The following is a 17,999-nucleotide window of genomic DNA, read 5'->3' on the forward strand; positions in this document are numbered from 1 at the left end:
CTTCAAAATATCTTCTTTTGGTATTAAGGTTGATATTTTAAGCGTATAATACTTTATAATGGTGACCCCTAGTGTTGAAATGATACATTTTCTCCTCTGTTGAATAAGGAGAAATGAAAAAATGATAAAATTCCCAAAACCAACAAAACTAACCTGAGGGGTTAAGATAGTGAAATATCTGCGCGAATGAAATTGCAGTGAATTTTTTGTGACGTGATATATATCCAGGTTTATCATGTAACATTTATCAAACGCGTTCTGCCAGTAACTTACATTTTATGGACCTTCTGACTATCCGTACTGTCGGCTACTCGCTCAACTCTCGAGTGTGATCTGGGTTAACCATCGTCGGTTCTCGACACTCGGGTCTGAGGTTGAGCTGGTAGTCTCCTTAGAAAAATGCGTTTTTTAGGCTTTATTGCCTGTCTTGTTTTGGGCACCTTGTGTGCGGAGTGCAGCGATGTGCTGGAGCTCGGAGACTCGGACTTCGATCAGACCACAGCCATGCACGAGACAATGCTAGTGGAGTTCTTCGCACCCTGGTATGTCCCAGAGACGATTTGCTTGTTTAATAAATGTGTCCCTAAACAGTATTGTTTTACTAGCACCTGGTCTCAGTTTTTGCAGTTGAATCAATTCATCATTGTTTCTTTATAGTTAAATGGGTCCAAGATTGTTATACAATGATGCTAAATTTGACAGCTTATTTCTAACAATTAAAAAAACCTTAATACGTTGGAGACCTAAATTAGAGAAAAAATATATTTATTTACAATTTAACTAAATATTTCACCCCAGAAGATCATTTGAAGAAAGCTGGTAACCGAACAGCACTGGCCCCCATTCACTTCTATTGTATGGACACAAAACCAATGCAATTGGAAGGGGCCCAGTAAACGACAACATTCTTCAAAATATCTTCTTTTGTGTTCTGCCGAAGAAAGAAAGTCGTACAGGTTTGAAATGACACAAGGGTGAGGAAATGATTTTTGGCTTGAACCATCAGTTTAACACAATTTTTCTTCTGGAATATTGTAAGTATTTAATATTTGAAGGATTCTTAGGTGTGGGTTTGCTGTTCTACTAGCAATTGCAATGCACTTCAACACTTGTGAGACTTAAAGGTTAAAAAAAATAGTAGGAAGTGACAGTGTAGAGGCCTTTGTTTTGACTGACTTTGACGGTTGTCTGCAATTGTCACTGTTTCGATAAGAGACCCAAAAAGGCTAGTCGCCCATTTAAAAATCATTTAGAGACAGGAATGGTGCACCGAGCAATGTGAGAATCAAGTGATCTCTTGCGGTTGCAATTGTGCTGAAGTCAGTCAAAGCAAGAGCTTCTACCCCTCCAACAAATTTTGATAGTTGTAAATCTCAAAACGTTTAGTTATTATCTTGAGTTGTACTACAATGGTTACTGTTCCCTAATTATCTTTATGCGTCTGCTCTGGCTTTGTGTAGTGTAGCATTTAATAACACCATGTATCATTTACATGACTGTGCCTGGCGTTACAGGTGTGGTCACTGCCAGAGGCTTGCTCCAGAATATGAGACTGCTGCCACAAAACTCAAAGGGACGGTGGCTTTAGCAAAGGTGACACATAATACAGCTGTCAGTTCCTGTTACTGTTCACAGTTCAGGATCTGCCGCATTTTTTTATACTTTTTTCGAGACCGACACTGACTGTGGTGTAGTTTTTGGTCTCTTCAGTCTTCATCATCACCTACTACTTCCTACACATGGCTTGTTTATTTCATGACCTTTAGCATACACATAACTCAATGTTTCCACTGTGTTTTATTAGGTTGACTGCACAGTGAACACTCAGTCCTGTGAGAGATTTGGAGTGAACGGATACCCCACACTTAAAGTCTTCCGCAATGGAGAGGAAACTGGATCCTATGATGGGCCCAGATCCGCAGGTAGATGTTTGTGTATATGTAGATATGTATTGTTCTGTCTATCATATCTAACATATGTATATAGTATATATATATATTGTAATAACTCTGTTGTTCTTTGGTCTTGCCAGCTGGAATTGTGAGCTACATGAAAAAGCATGCTGGGCCGAGTTCTGTGACTCTGAACAGTGAAGCAGATTTGGATTCTTTTGTTGACAACTTTGAGGCCAGTGCGGTGGGTGAGTTGAGTTTGTATTGTTATGCTCGTCAGAACATCTTTGCAACAATCTTTCCTTCAGCAAAAATCTAATAAATAAAACTTAGTTAATTCCTTACGATAGCAAGTGGTTAAAGTTTTTTTGCCCACATTACAGGATTTTTCTCTGGGGATGACAGTGCACAGCTGGCAGAGTTTCTCAAGATTTCTAGTGTCCTGAGCGACAGCTATCGATTTGCTCATTCCACTGATCTGGGAACCGGCCTGAAATATGGGGTAGATGGAGAGTATGTATGACAAAGCCTGAAGACTGTATTTGACGTTTTTAATATTTAATATGATGTGTTTTTTCATACGCGTCTCTGTTTCTGTCAGGACTGTTCTGTTGTTTCGCCCACCACGTTTGAACAGCAAGTTTGAGGACAGCGTTGTGAAATACACGGAAACTGTTTCGACTTCCTCGCTGCGAACATTTATCAGAGACAACGTGTATGTTTGCAAAGATGCATCCCCTTATACCATATCTGTCTTTCCAGATTTGTATTTACTTTCTTTTCCTTCTCGTAGATTTGGTCTCTGTCCACATTTGACCACCGAGAACAAGGACAGTCTGAGGGAAGGCAACCTGCTTACAGCGTATTACGGCGTTGATTATTTACGTAATCCAAAAGGCACAAACTATTGGAGGAACAGGTGAGGATTCACATACATATAGACTTATACAGTGCAGCATTGATGTTTTACATTATTTCATTCTTTCACAGAATCATGAAGGTGGTGACACAATTCCAGGGTCGAGGTTTGAATTTCGCAGTGGCAGATCGGCAGGAGTTCCAGGATGAGCTTGAGGCGGAGTTTGGTCTGGGTCAGTCAGAGGAAGGAGATGTACCCCTCGTCACCATTCGGACAAGAGAAGGACTCAAGTATACCATGCAGGAGGAATTCACGTGAGTCTTCTAGCGTAGTCTGTGTATTGTGCTCCTGCCTCATGTGCTTTTACTCATTATGAGAAATCCAGTCAAGATAAACAGCATATTGTAGTACACAATAGTCTTTAGTACTTCTTTCAGTTTGTTTGAAAGGCTCTTTTGTGTGTATTTTTAGGAGAGATGGGAAGTCCTTGGAGATGTTCTTGGAGGATTACTTTGCTAACAGATTGAAGAAATATGTTAAGACTGAGGCTGTTCCAGAGTCAAATGATGGCCCTGTTAAGGTAGATCACAAACACTGTTTACTGGACTTGGATAAAACTGTCTTATTATATCTGATGTGGTGTGATTAATTATTTGAAAAATCATGTCTGTTAATTAATGTACCAAAGATTGTGGTTGCTGACAATTTCGATGAGATTGTAAACGATCCAGAGAAGGATGTGTTGGTGGAATTTTACGCTCCCTGGTGTGGCCATTGCAAGAACCTGGAGCCAAAATTTAAGGAGCTTGGAGAAAAGGTTTGACAGTGCAATTGAGAGTGTGGTATAAAATCTAAGTAATGCCAATGTGCTAAATTTCTTTTTTCTGTCTTAGATCGCTGGGGACCCCAACATTGTTATAGCTAAAATGGATGCCACTGCTAATGATGTACCTCCAAATTTTGATGTCCAAGGGTAACAATCTATGTCTTGTTGATCTCTAATCTATTTCTAGTCTGTTTCAACAGATTTTGACATTCTGCTGTTTTTTTGTTGTTGATTCATTGGCTTATTTCTATAGCTTTCCAACAATTTACTTTGTACCCTCTGGACAGAAAGACCAACCACTACGATATGAGGTGAAACTCTCAAACACATACACACATAATCCATATTAACTACTGCAATGTTACTCATACATGTTTTCTTTGTAGGGAGGTCGTGAAGTTAGTGACTTCATCAGCTACTTGAAAAAAGAGGCCACCAATCCGCTCGTCTTAAACGACTCCAGAGACGAACTGTAGAACAATCATTTAGATATTGCATTTAACGGGTGGAGAAATGAACAGAACAACATTAAAGTGATCAGTTGATCTTCAGTCTAATAATTTACTCTTAGCCTAAAAGCAGCTGATCACTATCTAATTGAAAGGGATCATCAATTGCACAGCAATAGCCCTGCTGTTGAAGCAGAAAGTCACTTGTTAAATGTTTGGAATGGTGTTTAAAGGTTTGATGCTGTTATAATTTAACAATCTGCTGCCTTATGCAAGTTGGCACAATTTTCTTTCATTCTCTGTTGTTTGCAAATATCACTGTTTACATGAACATGTAATTCCCTTTCTTTTGTACAATCATTATTTAAAGATGTACAGGTCATACATGTTACCATAGCATCCCAAGTTCTGTATGATAATGTCAATCACAATCAAAACACATGCGTCATGTTTTTATGTTTGTTTTGGTATTGAACTAATTTACACAGAATGTTTGCACAATAGGTTTACAGGTCAAATTATTTTTTCCAAACAATGTTCAAAGATTACAGATATATTACACATTGCCTGACTTCTTCTGTTTAAATAAAGTATATGTGTTACATCTTTACAAACACCTTAATATTTAGTTTACACATTTTCTTGTACATTATTATTTTAAATAAATCTGTTCATGGTTTATTTAAATATGACCATGAACAATATCTATAAGGTTTGGTAGGTTTTGAATGACTGTGTAATTACAGTCTGTGAAAAGGTACCTTTACTACCTCCTCATGTTTTTCACGTCTGATCAAACATCTGTAAGACATGAGAGACAACCTCTACGCTATTAAATCTTTTAAAAGTTTGGCACTTATTGTGTTTATGTATTTAAAATGTGCGTGTTTCATGTTTGCATACAATAATAAACGAAAAGATAAACTCATCTGTTTTTTTGTGTATAGTCTTTTTTATTATAGACAATGCCCTCAGATAATACATAAAATCTTTGATTTTTAGAATAAATGTTTTTATATATTAGCAAAAAAAGTTGTTACAACAGTCAGTGTATATCCACGATTGCATGTTTCTTGTAATTCAAGTATTTATAAACTAAACTGAAAATAACCGAAGATGTTGTGGAAGCTCATTGCTGTAATATGCTTCTTTCGAGAACTTTTCACATTGCCTCCACTTTAGACCCGCCTCTAAGGAGTGTCCTTACCATTTCCGATTGGTGGAGATCAGGGCATGTCAACATTTCTCGCTTGCTTATTGGTCCGCTGTGTGACGGCACACCCGGTAACGCCTCGTTTGTCCTTTCCTTTTACCGTTGTGCTCGTTGTCTAGTGCCGGTGAGCTAAATCCACGCCGCGAAGATGATGGGTCGACCGGTTCTCGTGCTTAGTGAGTTCCGATTTCACCATCATATTTATGCATGCACAACGGTACCTTGCTCGCGACAAGCTATCGGATCTATAGCTTTTAAAATAAGCAGGAAATTAAAGCGTCAATGCTAGAATGCTAGGCTAACTAGTGTGGCACGGGGGCCTCGCGTGTCTGACAAGCTCATGTCACTGTTGAGATTAGTCATTGTATTAGCTTCATGGCTAGTGGTGCTCGTTAATAGGGATTTTACTTCAAAAATTGCATTGGAAGTTGCATAGTCAACAATAAAACTAACGCTGTTAGTTAGTCATCCATTGTGGCAGTCGCTTTTGTGTAAGATTGGTCATTAGTTAGCAGCAGGCTAAATGCGCATCGCATGAGGATGTGCTGACTAAAGTTGCACCCTGCTTTGAAATTACAATGAAATATAATGATACCTACTTAATATCAATGCTTCAAGTTAGCACGTGTTTGCTTAAATGCTGTATTCTGTTGTATGTTCTCTGCTAATAAACGTGTCCCGATGAAAAAATAAATCCCATTGAGAGGGTTTGATGCACACTGGTGCTGTTTCTGCCCATAACAGGTCAGAACATCAAGAGAGAGTCTGGGCGGAAGGTCCAGTTGGGAAACATCAATGCGGCTAAGGTGTGTCCGTTACCTTTTTGAGAAAGCGTTTCATATGTCGGAAGAAATCCACTAACATTTTTTTTCTCTTTCTTTTTAAGACCATAGCAGATATCATCAGAACATGTCTGGGACCAAGAGCTATGATGAAGGTATGCTTATAAAGTAAAATAAAATGTACTATCGTTCAAAAGTTTAGGCTTTAGTTAAAAAATCTTCATTATTTAGTCTAAACTGTGTATTACATTTATTTTGTAATTGAAAAATAATATTTTGGCAAAATAATATGTTTGTCGTAAAAAAAAACGTTAAACAGTCTTGCATACACCTTCAGATCTGCTTATTTTAAGATCATGAGAAAGATTTTGAGTGAACCTTTTTTTCAAAGTGGCATATGTTATGCACAGATTAAACATTGATATCGCCTGTGTTGTGTGCAATGCTTGTAGCCCTTTATAAAAATGTTTTTTGAAAAGTTTTGATGTCTTCTTGCAGATGCTGCTGGATCCTATGGGTGGCATCGTTATGACCAATGATGGCAATGCTATTCTGAGAGAGGTAATCGTGAATACCATTTTAGACTTAAATTTTAAACGAAGACTTTGTTTTGTTGATTATTTAAGTTTATTAAAATTTTCTATCACATTCAGATCCAGGTCCAACATCCAGCTGCCAAATCCATGATTGAGATTAGTCGTACTCAGGATGAGGAAGTTGGAGATGGGACCACTTCTGTAATTATTCTGGGTGAGTGTTATCTTTGCATTTTCCGTGTCAGTACTGTCAAATCTGTGTAACCATACAAAATGCTAAATACATTTACATGTAATCTACATATCGATTTTATTGATCTGAATTGGGGTTCTTTGAATTTGTTTTTAGTAAGTTACAGATAATGTTTAGTGCTGCTTATTTACACATCGTATAATAAGACGCAAACACTAAAAGATTAATCTTGAGATTTAAGAGAATGCATCAGAGAATCAATATTTTTTCCTTGTCCACCCATTTTGATTTAGTTTTACTGCAATGCATTCTGGGATTGCATTTAGTGAAAGTAATTTTGCCTTCATTTTGGTGCCTCCAAAAAACAGTTTAAGTCAAACATTAAGATGCGTGGGAGCACATCGATATCTGCTTCTGTGGACAGTTCTCTAAGTTTTGAACTCAAGTTTGTTTGTAGAGAAGTTGAGAAGAGAACATAGTGTAGCTTCCACTGATCAACCGTGTTGTGCGTATGTGACTGTACAGCGGGTGAGATGCTGTCAGTGGCAGAGCAGTTTTTGGAACAGCAGATGCATCCTACTGTGGTGATCAGTGCATACAGACAGGCTCTGGATGACATGCTCAACATACTCAAAGATATCAGGTAATCCCACACACAGACATAGTTATTCTGTGTTTAATAGTTCACAGGGGCACTTGTGTGATGAGTCGCTAAGGTTAACACAACATTTTATTTCATATGATTATTTTATCTCCTGTTCCAACAGTACTCCAATAGATGTGAATAATCGGGATATGATGCTGTTGATAATAAACTCCGCCGTCAACACCAAAGCTTTAAGCCGCTGGTCCACCCTGGCCTGTAACATCGCTCTTGATGCCGTTCGTACTGTTGAGCTGGATGAGAATGGACGTAAGAGATTGACATTAAGAATTACGCCAAAGTTGAAAAGGTAGGTCACTGCTGGAAATGGCATTTTTGTATAGATTTCACACGTTCTCTATTAGGGGTGTGACAATATATCGATATGGCGATGCATCGTCGTCCTTCTCCATGAGATACCAGAATCGATACACTGCACCAAATATCAATATTTTGAATAATTAATAAAACAAGATTCTCTGAAAATATTTCCAAGCGTTATTACATCATGGGTCCACTTGGTGGCGCTTAACCCGCAAATGAGGGAAACGTGAACAAATGCATGGATCACAATGAAAAATAAATTATGCTCCATGCATATTTGTGAATTAACGTTAATGTGCTTAGATTCAATGGAAGTTGCTGGACTGAAATGTTTATTTTATGTTTATTTTATTTAAGCTGGTTTAACATTAAGATCATCCCTGGTTTAAAAAAGTGGCTGTTAAATTTAGAAAAGTGCATGTATAAAAAAATTAAAAGTTAAATGTGTCAATTTTGCACAAATAATACCTTAATTTAAGCATAAAATGTTTAATTTACTTGAAATATTACTCATGTTTGTAATATGTTATTAGTTTATCTACCGACTCGAATAAAGAGACAAATGTTGGACTTATCCTTTTCATGAGCATTTTGATTTCATAGTTAGGCAGATACCGTGATGTATCGTGATAGAATTGTCAAACAATATATTGATTGCTGTAGAATTGTCAAATCATTATATTATTTATCGCATCGTCATGTACCCTATGATTCCCAACCCTATTCTCTTACTTTAATTTTTTGAAAAATGTGGACGTCGAGTCTTTTAACATATATATATTTTTTTCTAATATTCCAGGTTTAGTTAATACTAATGATTCAAATGCTTTGTAAACAGGGCAGTTTTAAGATCTATACAATTACTTGTGTTCCTGTGTAGGTGCCTGGTGGCTTCATCGAGGACTCCTGCGTGCTTAAGGGTGTGATGGTAAATAAGGATGTAACTCATTCCCGTATGCGACGACTCATCAAGGACCCCAGAATTATTCTTTTGGACTGCTCTTTGGAGTACAAGAAGGGTGAGAGTCAGGTGAGCTGTTGCCTCAAACCAAAATCTGTCTGTGAATGCTGCTTGTATAGACTTCGAAACTGTAACACTCAACGTGTTTCTCTTTAGACTGATATTGAAATCACTCGTGAGGAAGACTTTGCCCGCATCCTGAAGATGGAGGAAGATTACGTTCAGCAGATGTGCGAGGAGATCATCCGTCTTAAACCTGACCTGATCTTCACCGAGAAGGGGATCTCGGGTACAAATGAGCACTACCACAGTCGTGTGTTAATGTGGTGATATCAGAATGGGAGTTTCATATTTGTGGTTTGTCCTCTCTCTGTAGATCTGGCTCAGCACTATCTGGTGAAAGCAAACATCACTGCGATCCGCCGTGTCAGAAAGACAGACAACAACCGTATTGCAAGGTGCCGAATCATCCGCATTCGTATTTCCAAGTATTCATGTGTGCCTGGTGGCTCATTACAAGACAATTCAATTTGTATTGTGTTTATTTTTGTTTTTAGAGCGTGTGGGGCACGTATTGTGAGCAGGACAGACGAGCTCCGTGAAGAGGATGTGGGTACAGGAGCTGGCCTGTTTGAAGTAAAAAAGATTGGTGATGAGTATTTTACCTTTGTCACCGAGTGCAAAGACCCCAAAGCCTGTACCATCCTCCTGAGAGGAGCCAGCAAAGAGATTTTAGCGGTGAGAGAAGACGCATGATTTGCATTGCTTATCGGGCAATTAACGAGAAGTTGTTTTAATTATTATGAAAGGTCTCCAAAAGGTGTTAGCAGTCCGAGCCACCTTCAGTAAGAGGAGCTTTCAACACTCTTTATTAAATGTTTGATTAACTCTGCCGGAATATGCTGTGGCTTTAGGCAGATTTCAGGGGATCTTGCTCACGTTAATTGACTTGTCGCAGTTTGACGGATTATCTCTCTCTGCTCTCTCAGGAAGTGGAGCGGAATCTACAGGATGCCATGCAGGTATGTCGCAACGTCCTGTTGGACCCTCATCTGCTGCCAGGTGGTGGCGCGGTTGAGATGGTGGTGTCTCACCGGCTCACAGAGCGCTCACGAGCTCTGACCGGTGTAGAGCAGTGGCCGTACCGGGCTGTGGCTCACGCGCTGGAGGTTATCCCACGTACACTCATCCAGAACTGTGGAGCCTCAGCAATACGTGTGCTCACATCTCTTAGGGTAAGACATCCATTTTTATTTTACAGAGGCTATTGATAAATGTTGGATTGCATGTTGCTGCTAGTTCACCTGACTGTCTGCTACTTCCTGTCTCTCGAGTATGTGACTATAGTGTTTAAGGGCATCTGTACTGCTATTTCAGGCCAAGCACACCCAGGAGGGCAGCACCTCATGGGGGGTCAATGGAGAGACAGGAACTCTGGCTGATATGGAGAAACTAGGGATCTGGGAACCTCTGGCAGTTAAAGCCCAAACATATAAGACAGCAGTGGAGGTAGGAGATGCGTATGACGACCATAAATGCCTCATCATAAAGCAGGCGATACAATTCTGTGTCCTAGTATTTTTTTAAAGGAGACGCATTCCGATATTGCTTTAATGGTCTATTTCTTTCCCTCATGTTTAGACCGCCATCCTGTTACTGCGCATTGATGACATCGTTTCTGGTCACAAGAAGAAGGGAGATGGCCAGACAGGTGGAGCACCAACGGAGGAGTAAAGGCGCAAGATACAGCAAAAAGGATGAAGGAATGAAGCATACATGAGGGACAGTTTTAAGATCACCAAAGTAATGAGTGAAATGAAGCAAAGGAAGACCATACATATACAAGCATTTGTGTGCAGAACAGTGTTCTCAAACAGAATGCGTTCAGAATGTCATTTGCTCTGTTGCTTTGTGTATCATTAGGCCAGAAGCTCTTCCCTCATTTAGTTTTTTCCCCCTCTGGCAAATTAAACAACCCTGAATTGGAATAAGATGCGTTTGTGCTAGTGTCTCTGTGCTTCACTTTGCTGGTATTGTTTCTTTGTATTTCCTACTGGTGATAAATTTAAAATCTAACAAATAATCTTGTTGTGCCGACTCTTTTTGTGCTTTGTGGTTTCATTTATTTTTTTACAGCTGGGATTGAACGTAGTTTTGTCTTTACAGACCATTACTCAATAATAGCACATAAGGAAACACATGAAGTGTAAACACCACGTCACTAAAAATGTACAATATTTAATGCAGGTATTTTGCCAAAAGTGTTAAAACAACATAACAGAAGCCGGTTCTCTGTATTAACAGAAAATTAAGAGCACTAACAAACACATTTACATTATATACAAGAGTGGATGTCAACAGTGCTTTAAAAAACAGTTTAAATATTCTCACTGTAAATCGCCCCACATGCAAACAGTTTTATTTTCGTTTAGATTTAAAAAAGAAATGTGATGTGTATGGAACTATATGCATGGAGGGTAAAACTTTAAAGGGATTGTTCACACACATCTTTAAGTTCTGTCTTCATTTACTTGCCCTCAGGATGTTACAAAGTTTAAAAAATATATTTTTTGCTGAACACGAAGAATATCAGTAAGCAAATGGCTATTTACTGCCGTACAGGGAAAATGAATACTATAGAGTCAATGAGGGAAGAAATCTGCGTGGTTACTGAAATTCTCCCAAATATCTTTGTGTTCATCAGGACAATGTGTAAATTGTATACAGGTTTGGAACAACCTGAGGGTGAGAAAATGAGACCGAATTTAAAATTTTCGGTGAACTACGCTTTTGAATCACCCAGAATATATGCAATTTTACATCTATGTTGCGTTTCTTTTAATACCTTAACATAGCAGGCATTTAAAACCAACTGCCCTTTCCCCCAGTTACTTCGAACACTATGCAGCGACTGACCGAGGCAGACACATGCAAAGTTATTCAAATCATTCGAGGTGAAGTGTGATGTGAAAAATCCACCTTGCACAATTAATGACATCCCTCGACACAGATTTGTGCTTTACTATATCATCCCTGAGCTCTTTCTCCTGTCTCGGGGTCCACTCCACTGTCCAGATCTGTCCGAAAAAAAGCTACATTATTTTTTTGATTCGGCTGACCACCATCCCGACAAACTTGATATTTCCCAGAAGAAATATTACTATTGTATCACTAATGACAGGTATTCAGTTTAACTGTCTTAAAGGCATAGCTGTCATTGACTCTCTTCTGTGCCACAAAGACCGCTTGTAAGTAAATGATGTAAATTTTCATGTTAGAGTATACAATCCCTTTCATGGGAGATACTCCGTGGGCTATTTAAAGTGATCATTTACAAAGTATTAACCATCACTATTACAGTCTTGGTCATGAGCATCTTCTCTTACCCATACTGGTGTCGCTGTTGTGCTGCTGCTGGTTGATGAGGCTAAAATTGGGACGTCCTGCTGTACCCGACACCATGTAATTTGGCCTCGCTGCTGTGGTTGAGGGGCCCATATCTGTGTCCATCGCTGTTTAAATAAAACAAATGATAATTGCAATAATAATAATTCATTTAATGCATCTATTGTAACAACTGACTGCCTATCCGATGTAGAATAAAATAATGATGCTATACATCTGCATATAAAATCCAAGTATGTAAGCCTTTATTAAACCAAGTGGCTTTTGCTTAAGAATATTGCACATAAAGTTGAGAAAATGATGGTCTATACAGGCGCATTAACTAGTAGGCTACTGACTTTTTATTTAGTTTTCAATGTCCATATATGTTTCAATAGACCAACCTGAGAGTTCCTCCTGCGGGTGGGAGGTCGACTGCATGTTTGGGGGTCTCGGAAACGTCTCAACACTGACAGCTGCGTTAATAACCCCGTTTGACACGGAGGTCTGAGTTGTTCCCCATTGTCCTCCAGCGAGCACGACTGAGTTCATCGAATCTGGACAATGTAAGTCAAACAAGTAGAAGTTTTACGTAACGATTTGCAACTTCCGACCCACAGTACGAACTAAGATCAACACGCGAACAATCAAAATTATAGCAGCAGGTCAACATCGTTACACTTTATCACGACGACAAACTTTTCAAATTGTCATACACACCAAACAAACAAGTATTATGGATGCAGCGGAGCTTTGTAAGTGTAGTTAGCACGTATAAAACAGTTAAGGTTTATAAACCACCATCAGTTTAATCGTGCTGTTATCGACCTTACCACAGCACTTGTTTCTCCTCAGTTTTCGAAACGGGCAGTTCTCCTTCATCCGGAACAAACAAGCGCCGTGTTTCCTTCTGCCTTGAGATGTCATGCTGCTTTTTATGTGTAGTTGTTAAATTTATTAAATTGACGTGGTTCAAAGTGCTCTTAAGGTCTCGAAGGTCCGTCGTCTATGTACATTTGATAGCATATCAGATGACAGCAGGTAACAGGAAATACTTTTTGCCCTCCGACAAAAAAAAATGGAAACTAGTCGAACAGGTTCGTATCTGTAGACCGACCACTGATGGGATTGTTTATGGTATTTTATATGAAGTGCAAAAACTTGCCAAACAATTCATGTCATGAATACATCCGGTTTAACAATGTTTATGACAATATAAAGGATTGTGTAAATATGTTAACACATTGTAACAGATGTGTGGCTTTAGCATGAAAATATCATTTTACAAGATCTTAGACATTTCTAAAGCTGTAGTTTTATGTTCAACGTTTATGCTAAACCTTGCTCGCTGTAAACTGCAACCTTCCCTAAAATAAGGGAAGATAAAGAAGCGCCTGTGGAAAATAACATGCTTGGGCAGGCAAAGAACACAATACTTCCAGGTGCCCCGAACAAGCAAACAATGCATAGAGCTTGGCCATACAAAAATACACATTTGTGGAATAAATATCTGAAAAATTCAATTCTTATTGCCGTTCTCGCATCTTAAAATAGTTGAAAATTTTGTAACCAGTCCATCTGGAGCTCTTCTGAGCGATTAAAAACCTTACACTGCATCTGCTGTGGCTTTATTTTTGGCTCCACTAAGGTACATTTGTTGTCCTTCGGCTTAATTTACTCCAGCTTTTGGTTTAAAGTTTTTACTTCTATTTATAAGTTTGTTCTGCGAAAAGAGCTCCACACTCCCTCCCTCATTATTCCACCCCCATCTCTATTCTTCGCTCCACCTTGGCAGCTTGACTGGCACTCTGGCAGTCATCCTAGTCATTATATACATTTCAGTACTCAAGAATAGAAAAGCGGACACATGAAGAAAAAAAAATCACAGTTAGATTAAAGATTTTCAAACAGCAATGTACAGAATAGTCCAATGCAAATTTGCTGGCTCTAAACTTTGAGATATCCAGTTGCCAAGGAGTCCAATGTGGCTGTTCTAGCCCCAAAACCCTGCTTGACTGGAGGCACTGGTGTTTCGGAGACGTCTTGTGCAAACACAGAACCTGCGGAATCGGAGAGGAAGATGAAGTAGAGGTTTGCCACCAGCATGACCAGCATCGGAAGAAAGGAGAACCCGAAGCCAACACCCCTTATGCTGCTGTCGCACACTGCTGCGATCCAGTAAAGCAGTCTGTGGTGCAAAAAAACACAATTTGTTTATTCGTTTGCCCTAAAAAAACAATAGGTGTTCTTTTACTGAATTTTAAAGACATTGCAATAGTTAATGTTGCTTTGTGTGAATGTAAGCAGTCTGTAAAAAAAGGGAAGTCATCGGCCATTATTATTTCAGTTCCTTGTCAGATTTGCATCACTCGGTGTAAATGCCGGTCTACGTTCCATTTGTGACACTGCGACACTGTACGCGGTTGACCAATCACAGCAGATTAGACCATCTGACCAATCAGATCAGAGTAGGCTCACAGAAAGGAGCGGATAAGAAAGATGAACCGCCGAAGGATCATTTGAGAGTCAGTCAAGAAGTAAGGTAATAACAGCCTGTTATTAGAAAAGTGTTTTTACACCTTGTATGTACGTAAACTTAATGTTGGACATATTTACTCGAAGATAGACCGCACGTCCCTAGAATGATATCTGAGTGAGTGCTTCTTACAAAACACATAATATTGATCATCAGCCTTTATGAAAAATCGCAATGTTACAATCTTAGTTGGAAGATAAAACCATTGGTTACCATAGTTATACTATAAAAATTGTGATATAAATTGTGGTTCTACTTTAATCTCGATGCGGCTGCGGCGCCGACGCACCTACAATAACAGGAGCATGGTGACCGCATCACTCCATTTTAGCGTGCATGCCACGTGTCTACATTTAAAATAATGAACTTGCACGGGCAAAAGACGTGAAATGTGAATCGGGTTTAAGGCAGCCAAGACATGCATGTGCTTGTGGCCTTCATGAGATTCAGTATGTACCTGCCAAATGCAAAGACGATGGTGAGAAGAGGAACCAGTTTAAGCAGATCCTGATTCAGGTACGCAGCCATGACAGTCAGCTGCAAAAAGTAAAGAATAAAAAGGGAGATGGAATCCTCCACATAACGCTGGTGAACAGCAACCTGTTTCACTTCGCTCTCCCCCTCAAATCGCGGCTTCAATGAGCGATACCACAGACGGGACACGCCTAGTACCAACACACCTAAGAATGAGAAAATGAGTGACAGCCTCAAATTACTTCTTACTGATTTCAGGACTGAGTGAACACACAGGTATATTTGAAGAGTTTGGTTCCAAAATGAGATAGCATGATTTTTTAAATATAAAAAAATGGAGTTGTTTTTATTTTGTTATGTTTTTCTTGTGTTATATTGTGTTAGTTAGCTATTTAATTTTACAGTTATTATGGCTTAAGTCAAAACCACTGCAGTTTGATTGATATTAATTGGTATGCGCAATATTTTGTAAACAAACTCTTCATCTGTATATATAATAAAGCAAATCACTACCCCATAGGCATGAAAACGACTCCAGCTTACCTAGCACAATAGGTATGACTGCAAAAACAGAGCAGCGCAATGTGTAGACCAGCCTTAGGGGCGCGCTGTCGAGTTGAGGGGCATCAAATGGGAGGAAGATGTACCCACCCCACACCAATAATGGGAAGATCAAAGCCGAAGTGAACATTGATGCACCCATTTTAAGGGCTTGGCGACGCGACTCGTCATAGATACCTGAAAGAGAGTGAGATATCAGACCATTCATATATATATATATATATTATTTTAAGTTTCATTTCAGATTACTCAAAACTGTGAAGGTGTAGGTTCTACTTACAGCAGTATGGTTCGCTCTCAATAGGCCAGTCTCTGTAATGCTCTTCTGGAGGTGCTCCATTCGTACTGTGTGTCCCCAGGAAGTGGCTTTTCTCTTCTTCAACATTTCTCCAGTCGTCATCTCTATCCCGGGGATATTCCGGGTGGCTGGTGGAGCGCATAACGGTGACGCTGGTATTAAACACCCCAGCTGCTTTCTCTGGCATAACATTCTCCTCCTCCACCTGTATCTCCGAGTTAGGGATGCTTTTCACTCCATACCTCTGCTCAATTTTGGAATCCCTTTTTTCGTCGGTCTCCATCCATCCCTCACATAACTTCTGCTTCTCTCCCATTCCATACTCCTCCCTTTCGCTTTCCGTCCTGCTCACTCCTTCTCGGAGCGAGACGCAATCGGATCTCACGCTTGTGGTCTCTCTGTCCTTCCCTGTGTTTTGTAGTTCAGATTTCTTCTCGGACCATGGTAGGGTGCTGGGTTCAATATCTCCATATTTCAGCACTGTTTTGGAACCCTCTGTGCTGGTTATGGTTTTTGTTAGATTGTCCACATCTGCAACCCATTCCGGGGTCTGGGGCTCTGCAACGTTTGCAGGAGAGCCCTTTTTCATCTTTCCAAGGCCTGAAGACAGAAATGATGAAAATGAGCATGTTTAGAAACTACAAAAAGCAACAATGTAAGAGAATCAACATGTCATATTTTCTTTAATTGCATTTCTTTTTTTGTGTCTCGAAAGAAAACAACAGAGCGAAAAATTAAGTTCAATTTACTTAACTAAGCATATTGTTTGAATGCATTTACATTTAGTCATTTAGCAGACGCTTTGATCCAAAGCGACTTACAAGTCGGGTAAACAATGGAAGTATGCATACTATATTAGTTAATTATTCACAATGGATCAGCATAAAATTTTAGAAAATGTAGTATTATTCGAACCATTCAACAAATCATGGAACGAGTCAAGACAAAAATGTAGTTATATACTCCACAATTGTAATAAAGACTGTACATTTAGCACGTCTCATCAAAATGTAAATAACTCTTAAATATAATACATTAAGAACTAGATTATTTATCAGACATATACATACTAAAACTAAAACAAATGTCAAGTTGTAAACGTGTGACGAAGCCACTAGGCCTCAAAACAACATGACGACAATCTGGCCGAGTTTATAAGAACAATAGATGACAGCATTAACACTCTGCTAAAACTCAACATGACACATTTGATCTGAACTTTAAATACTCATAGAAACTTTATAAAGTAAAAGAGATTTAGCAGGGCGACGTGAATCCAAAGCTATTAGATACGTCAAAACAAAACAACACGACACGGACAGTGAAACATTTACAAAGTCACGGTTAAATATTGTTTGGTTTTTGTTTATTGTGCTCACCCCGATTCCGGCACACGGTGTATATTTTCTGAATGTTTTTCTTCCTTTTATGAAGTGAAACTCTCGTTGTGGAAGTTCAGGTGTGTCCAGGTGAATTTTCTTAAAGGGACAGGCTCTTAAAGGGGAAGTCGCTCACTCGCGCAGTCTTAAAGGCTACCGTATACCCACTACATTAAATTACATTACACCAGGGATCCCTCAAGAATTATTAAAGTACTTCTCCCGCAAATTAAAATTCTGTCATCGTTAACTCACCTTCGAATTATCATTTTTGAGTGAAGTATCACTTTAACAAAAGAAAAAAAGCCTGACAAGCGTCCATTTCACAATATGACACTCGATGATTTACAATGTTTAAATATCAAGATGCAAAGCAACTAGAGATTCCGAGATTCCAATAAAGTTTGAAGGAATGTGAAATGCTAAAATAAAAGAAAATATTATTTTAACAGAGACATGATCGTATAAAAAAGAAACGAAATATAGACTGTATGTGTCATCTGTGTTATGTCCAGTGCTCGAATTGAAGGGGGGGGGGGGCTGGGGGATCCGGGACCCCCCATAAGGCGTGAGGAACCCCCTTAAGAAGTAAAAAATGGACTTTCGGGGTCCCTCAGATATTTGTATTTGAGTAGAAATTATAATGACAAATGTGATTAAATTCATGCAATGGATGTGGTCAATTTTGT

General features: G+C 39.1%; 3 protein-coding genes across 3 annotated transcripts; 2 read left to right on the forward strand and 1 right to left on the reverse strand.

Annotated features, from left to right (window-relative positions):
• The first annotated feature begins 306 nt into the window (after positions 1-306).
• Positions 307-4,954, forward strand: pdia7 (protein disulfide isomerase family A, member 7). The gene is made up of 13 exons (XM_056762951.1): positions 307-542; positions 1,515-1,593; positions 1,805-1,922; positions 2,033-2,140; positions 2,276-2,405; positions 2,494-2,607; positions 2,686-2,811; positions 2,883-3,065; positions 3,223-3,331; positions 3,440-3,568; positions 3,645-3,724; positions 3,831-3,888; positions 3,964-4,954. Exons 1-13 carry the CDS (start codon positions 400-402, stop codon positions 4,051-4,053), a joined length of 1,467 nt encoding a protein of 488 aa, XP_056618929.1. The 5' UTR covers positions 307-399; the 3' UTR covers positions 4,054-4,954.
• A 346-nt stretch (positions 4,955-5,300) lies between these two features.
• On the forward strand, positions 5,301-10,761 carry cct3 (chaperonin containing TCP1, subunit 3 (gamma)). Its single transcript, XM_056762948.1, is given in 15 exon segments — positions 5,301-5,415; positions 5,984-6,045; positions 6,126-6,176; positions 6,520-6,582; positions 6,675-6,771; positions 7,276-7,393; positions 7,518-7,663; positions 7,666-7,703; positions 8,598-8,747; positions 8,835-8,967; positions 9,055-9,136; positions 9,236-9,416; positions 9,668-9,913; positions 10,056-10,187; positions 10,320-10,761. Coding segments are annotated over 15 exon segments (1,620 nt in total). The 5' UTR covers positions 5,301-5,387; the 3' UTR covers positions 10,413-10,761.
• A 135-nt stretch (positions 10,762-10,896) lies between these two features.
• Positions 10,897-17,451, reverse strand: tmem79b (transmembrane protein 79b). Its single transcript, XM_056762952.1, has 8 exons — positions 17,311-17,451; positions 15,914-16,531; positions 15,616-15,810; positions 15,056-15,278; positions 12,896-14,250; positions 12,467-12,619; positions 12,065-12,190; positions 10,897-11,755 (listed from the first exon to the last, which is right to left on the reverse strand). The coding sequence occupies exons 2-5, from the start codon at positions 16,518-16,520 to the stop codon at positions 14,010-14,012; spliced, it is 1,266 nt and encodes a 421-aa protein (XP_056618930.1). The 5' UTR covers positions 16,521-16,531; positions 17,311-17,451; the 3' UTR covers positions 10,897-11,755; positions 12,065-12,190; positions 12,467-12,619; positions 12,896-14,009.
• Between the last annotated feature and the right edge of the window lie 548 nt (positions 17,452-17,999).

Source organism: Triplophysa dalaica, chromosome 12 (assembly GCF_015846415.1).
Source record: "Triplophysa dalaica isolate WHDGS20190420 chromosome 12, ASM1584641v1, whole genome shotgun sequence".
Taxonomy (NCBI): domain Eukaryota; kingdom Metazoa; phylum Chordata; class Actinopteri; order Cypriniformes; family Nemacheilidae; genus Triplophysa; species Triplophysa dalaica.

What these genes read in the sequence shown, in the direction of transcription:
- pdia7 (XM_056762951.1), top strand. Translation starts at nt 400, where the DNA reads ATGCGTTTTTTAGGCTTTATTGCCTGTCTTGTTTTGGGCACCTTGTGT. An exon ending in GGACGGTGGCTTTAGCAAAG is followed by an intron (nt 1,594 to 1,804) that starts GTGACACATAAT and finishes GTGTTTTATTAG; the next exon opens with GTTGACTGCACAGTGAACAC. An exon ending in ACCAACCACTACGATATGAG is followed by an intron (nt 3,889 to 3,963) that starts GTGAAACTCTCA and finishes TTTTCTTTGTAG; the next exon opens with GGAGGTCGTGAAGTTAGTGA.
- tmem79b (XM_056762952.1), bottom strand. Translation starts at nt 16,520, where the DNA reads ATGAAAAAGGGCTCTCCTGCAAACGTTGCAGAGCCCCAGACCCCGGAA. An exon ending in TGAGAGCGAACCATACTGCT is followed by an intron (nt 15,811 to 15,913) that starts GTAAGTAGAACC and finishes ACTCTCTTTCAG; the next exon opens with GTATCTATGACGAGTCGCGT. An exon ending in ATCGTCTTTGCATTTGGCAG is followed by an intron (nt 14,251 to 15,055) that starts GTACATACTGAA and finishes TTTGCACCACAG; the next exon opens with ACTGCTTTACTGGATCGCAG.